The following is a 6,053-nucleotide window of genomic DNA, read 5'->3' as shown; positions in this document are numbered from 1 at the left end:
TCAAAAAAGTATTTTTCTTAGCTCCTTACTTAAAGTGTCTTCATACAATAAAAATAAGGGCTGTGTTGCAGAATATGACGCTATCAAATGATAGTAGTAGTTAGTCATATGTCGGATGTGTTTTCTTCTGGTAGTAAACTCTATATTGGTATCCACAACTAATTCTGCAAAATCCTAACTGTAACTTTGCATGCTTATATCATCTATTAAATATTAAATTGTTTTTAATGCAGACACATGAGTAGATAAAACAAAATAATTGGATTAATTTTCTTTGAACATCTTTTATATCACCAATAGTAATGCTTGTTGAAGTTATTATAAAAAAATGGGACTTTAAAAGTTAAATTTAGTCATTACATTATTGTTTGGTCAACAAAATTCTTTATAAAACTATGACTAATTGTTGTAAAGGTTTAAACGTTATAAAAGCATTTATAAACTGCTTGCTCAAGTTATTAAAAAACGGGAGATTTTAAAAGTTGAATTTAATCATTACATTGATCATTAAATTATATATTCAACAAAATTCTTATAAAACTATGACTAATTGATGTTAAGGTTTAAACATTGTTTTAATTTCTATTTATAAAATAACTGGAAGTAAAAAGCTTCCAAAACTTTTCAATAAATGATAATTTTCCAAGAATTTTAAAGCTTCTAAATTCCTTTCATATTAAAGTCACTTTAAATAGTTGTTTTTACTTTTAATTTTGTTTCATTTTGTTTTTTTACCATTTTCAGTTTTTGTTGTTTCTTTTTACCAAATTATTATTTTTGGTCCCTCGACAGAAGGAGGGTGGACCTGTAAATTCACCCTTGTCTGTTCATCTGTCCGCACTTATTCTCAATAACTACATCTTGGAATTTTTTTTTTTTAATTTTGCACAAACATTAAACATGATATGAGTTAAAAAAGTAACAGAACGGATTTTCCGGGAAAACTTTGGTTGCCCCCTCCCCCCAGGGTGCTTTTTAAGTTAAAATGGCTAAAATTGACACTTGTGCTTATTAAAAAAAAAATTGATGCTTGGATTTTTATAAAACTTTCTGAAAAGTTGTAACTAACTGATTTCTATATAATTTTGTTTGTCTATACTTTGTGATAACTCTTGGATGTACCCCAGGGGATCTTTTAAGGCTAATAAAAACACTCAATTTTTGGGACTATTTTACCATATTTGTCAAAAATTTTCAGTGTATGCTGAACTTAGTCATTTGTTTTATGTCTCGTTCATTGTGCACTCACGGGGGACCATGCATGCTTCACTTGTTTTAATAGGATTTTAAAATTTAAATTTAATTATTGTGATTATTGTTTGATGAACGAAATTGTCACAAAACTAATTGTGTTTAAAATAATTTATGTTTTAATCTTTATTTCTAAAATGATTGGATGAAAACAGCTTCCAAAATCTTAAATATTTTAATATATGAGGATTTGCTATTGACTTTAAATCCAATTCAAAGAGAATTCTAATCGGCAGTTTAAACACTTCCAAATTCCTTAAAAATTTTAAAGGGTCACGAAGTAAATCATTATTTAAAAAGGGAGGATTAAAAAAAAAAAGAATCTAATATACAGTCACTGTAGACTCAAAGACAGTTACGTATACAGCTGTTTTAGATCCTTAACTAAAGGCGGGGTCAAGACGGTAAAAAATTGGAAAAATAATCATCATTATGGTATCGTTCTGTTGTTTTAATCTTTTCTATTTATAAAATCATTTGATATAAAAAAAGTTTCCAGTATTTTCACTCTTTAATTAAATTTGGATTTGCAAAGAATTTGAATGAATAATTAAAATAACTTTCTATTACTTTTATTGATTGGACTATTGTTCTCATCTTGAGTGTTATTTGTGCAACGTTTCGGCCAGTTTGGCCTTTAACCATCCTCAAGCATGTTGGTTGTTGTTCTTTTGCAAACAGCCAACATGCTTGAGGACAGTCGAAGGCCAAACTGGCCGAAACGTTGCACAAATAGCACTCAAGATGAGAACAATAGTCCAATCAATACAAGTAATAGAAATAATCAGCCCTCATCTAAAAAATTCAGAACTTTAAAATAACTTTCTATTAAACAGTTTAGATATTTCTAAATTCCTTTCAGATCGCTAAAGGCCATGAAATACTTCATTCCTTTCTTTGAATTATGAAAAAAAAAAGCAGTAAAACGCCTGACTTGTTTATAAAGAAATGAAATGCATTCAGGTGAATTTAATTTTGTAATTAAACTATTTTTAATTTGAATGAAAACAAATTTTTTATGCATTTTTGATTTCAATAAATAATCTATTTCTAGTGAATAAAAATAATAATGTATAAGTTACGTGGAGGCACGAAACACATATACATTGACATGCAAGAAATGGTTGCGTCATTTTATTAATATAGTAATTAATAGAGCAAGTTAAAAAATGGCCGACATCTGCATATATCATATCCTTTGAATTTTAAATTATCACAATCGTCATTAGCTTGTCAGTCATTTTCAAATCTATTAATGACTAGCATGTCTATTTGACGTTGCCTGGGAGAGTAGTAATTCATTCGGTGCCTGCCCAGAATTCCTCCTACATTAAAAAACAAGAAAAATTTGTATGATGTATGTACCTGTGACGGAAAAAAAGATATAGTATTAAAAAAAATCACATAGTTTTATTGTTATAAAGAAAATAAAATTTTATAGCTAACCAAGGGGCGACTGTCTCATGCCACCATTTTGAACACAGGGTAAAGAAACAAAAGAGATAATTTCAAATAATTCAAACGTACAAGATTTCAGAAAGCAATTCTTAACATGGGGACAGGGACATTAGAAAAAGTTAAATTTGCTTAAAATGATTTTACTTATAAAAATAAAACTACTTGATCAATTTACATACTTTTTGGAATATGATATTTTCTTTCTGTCATGGGTACGTACATAATACATATCTTTCTTTATTTTTGCTTTTTTTTTTTTAATATGGAGGGAATTCCAGACAAGCACCATTCATTTTATTAATGATAATTGATTTTTTTCCTGTTACATGCAGAAACAGAAAATATGAGATAAGTTTTATTTAAAAACAAACAAACCCCCCCCCAAAAAAAAACTAATCTGCTCTCTTTTCTGCATTTATAAATAAAATATGTTTTTATAAATTATCTCCTATTTTAGTCATATATACACACATTTCCAAAACAAAAAACGTGAAAGAAATCATTTTTACTTTATCTTTTCATTATCAGTTATTACCATTATATATTATATAGTTATATAATTATTCTTATTTTACTTTATCTTTTCATTATCAGTTATTATCGTTATATTATATAGTTTTTTATATTATATAGTTTTTAGTTTTATTATATTATATAGTTATTATCATTATATTATATAGTTTTATTATATTATATAGTTATATAATTATTATTATTATTATTATACTTTATCTTTTCATTATCAGTTATTATCATTAAGCTTCCTCGTCTTTGCTCATAAAAATTTAATTTTCATACATTATTATTCTTTCCTTTCAGTTATTATTGGAAATAAGCTTCTTTCTTTGCCAGTAAAAATAAATTTATGTATATGTTTATTGAACAGAGATGGACAAACATGAATTAATTTCTGCCATATAGAAGATTGTGTAGTTATTATACAAACTCTTCAAAATATATGATTTTGAACCCTTTAAACTAGCAGTAGAAATTAAGGTACACATATGTAAAAATGTACAAGTGAAATATAACAGTTCTAAATGAAATAACAGGATAACTTTTTGTTATACTTACATATAAGGCGAAAGCAGATATCTACACCAAAAATTAGGGAAAAAGTAAGTAAAATTTTACTTAAAAATATAAATCAGTTTTATCGTATATTTCTGATTTTCTATTGATAAGAGTAGAAATACTTTGAAGAGTTATGTAAATCAGGGAAGATAACTCAATCTGTCATTTCCCCAACTCATAATTAATGTTGAATCGGAAATATATGATAAAACTGATTTATTTAAAATTCTACTCAATAATTTTCACCAATTTTTGTTGTAGACACTTACTTTTGCCTAATATGTAAGTATATCAAAGAGTTTTCCTGTTAATTTATTTGGAGCTATCATATTTCACCTGTACATTTTTATATATTAAGCACCTTAATTAACTTTTGGCTTGAACTAAAGTTTAAAGTCGAGTATTAAGTTTATTTTGTTCCCAAAAAGGAAAACAGTATTTTTTAGACTGCATCACTATATCATCGAACCAACTTTTTTTTTTTTTTAGTTTTAAAACAAATCAACAAAAAATAACAAATTCATTTTTTTCTTTTTTTTAAAGAAAAAAAAAATTAACCAAGTGTTAATACAAAAAAAAAAAAAGCATTTTTTTTTCAAAAGAAATGTCCTTTTCTGTTTTCAATTTTTAAGAGTTCCACTTTTTGAATTGATCTGCCAAATGCAAGTTTAAAACAATACTTTTTTTTTACATCAAAATTGGGGAAGGGAGACAACAAGTAAATGGCATTTGGTTCTATTCCCATGATGCACTGCTCATGCAAGATGTCACTATTCAGCATTATTATTATTATTATAATTATTATTATTATTAATATTATAATTATCATTATTATGGGTCTGATAATTTTCATCAGAAGATGTTTTCATATTCCAACAAGAGAAATTCAACAATTCGATTCTGGTAGGCCATGCTGATGGCAAGATTTGGCGCTTCGATTTCTGGCCACATCAGAGTTGGACCAAACACGATGGCAATGTTTTGGGCTTGCATTCGATTTTGTTGAGAATGGGATATCACCCTGTAGAAAGAAATAGAGAAAAAAATATGTAAATTGTATGCAAAGATTAACATGATCATATACACGACAAGATTAACAGTCATACATGTGACAAGGCTAACCTGCTGCTCATACAGTCAAAACGGTAATATACACAGATGACAAGATTAACACAGTAATATACACAGATTGCCTTCAATAAGTTTCCACACTTTTCTGTACAGGAATTTAAAATTGTCGTAGACTCTTGAAAATTCAGTATGTTATTGCTATACATCTTATGAGATAACTGACCAATTTTTATGGTTTAAAGTTCAAATGAACAGCAACAGCAGGAATTAGAATACACCCTACTAAAGCCTGATTGTCACAGTGGGTGAATTTCAAAAATGCAATCTGGACGTGAGAACACTTTAGAAGAACGCTATAAAATAAAATTGCTTTAAATTCGGAAAAAATGCCACAGAAACGTATGGAATGCTTTGGACTGCTTTTGGTCCATCTTGCATGAATTGAGCATCAGTTTTTTGAGTGGCATAAGAGATTCAAGAAAGGCAGGGAGTCTGTGAGGATGATGAGAGATGTGGGATGAGTAAGGCAATCAGAATCATAGAATTGACTGGCAAAATAAAGAAATGATATGGATAAGGACTGTCGTGTGTCTATAGAGACATTGTGCACAGTTTGATGTCAGCGTGAAAACTGTACACACAATTATCAATTATTCATGAGGAACTGAAGATGTTGAAGTTTGAAGGGTGTCCAGAGAAGATCATCCTTGTCACAGACTATTTGACCAAAATGGGAATCAAGACAGTTTCTCACCTTCCCTATAGTCCAGACCTTGCTCCCTGTAACTTTTGGATATTCCCTAAGCTCAAGGAAAACCTAGGAGACAATTGAGGAGATAAAAGAGGCTGTGACAAGGGTCATTGACACGCTCACACAAGAGGACTTCAGGGGGCTTTCCAGAAGTTGTTGAAATGGTACAACAATTGCATTGCAGCCAGAGGAGGTTACTTCGAAGGGATATAGAGTTTCATGTGTGTACTATCAATAAAAGTGTCCATACAGAAAAAGTCTGGAAACTTATTTAAGGCATCTCGTATCTTCATTAAAACTCAACAACTTACAATAAATAACATTATATATGAAACCAGTAAGAATGCTTAAAGAAATCTTCGTTTATTTGGTAAATTTGGTACTTATGCAGAATCAGGACTGTGCTATCATCAGAAGTTTACATAAAACGCTGTAATTTTTGTTGTTG

General features: G+C 28.8%; 1 protein-coding gene across 9 annotated transcripts in view; it reads right to left on the bottom strand.

The window, feature by feature from the left end:
- Window positions 1-4,295: 4,295 nt before the first annotated feature.
- LOC145263697 (rho GTPase-activating protein 12-like) overlaps window positions 4,296-6,053 on the bottom strand; it is a 451,066-nt gene continuing 449,308 nt past the window's right edge. For all 9 annotated transcript variants that reach the window (XM_080120640.1, XM_080120644.1, XM_080120638.1 and 6 more), the window contains one exon: window positions 4,296-4,804. In XM_080120640.1, the coding sequence (XP_079976766.1) occupies window positions 4,636-4,804 (169 nt within the window). In that variant the 3' untranslated portion in view covers window positions 4,296-4,635. The remainder of the gene's footprint in view (window positions 4,805-6,053) is intronic.

Source organism: Euprymna scolopes, chromosome 39, assembly GCF_053919585.1.
Source record: "Euprymna scolopes isolate OS-2025 chromosome 39, ASM5391958v1, whole genome shotgun sequence".
NCBI lineage: Eukaryota > Metazoa > Mollusca > Cephalopoda > Sepiida > Sepiolidae > Euprymna > Euprymna scolopes.
The sequence above is the reverse complement of the archived record's forward strand: the minus strand, read 5'-3'. Positions and strand labels throughout refer to the sequence as shown.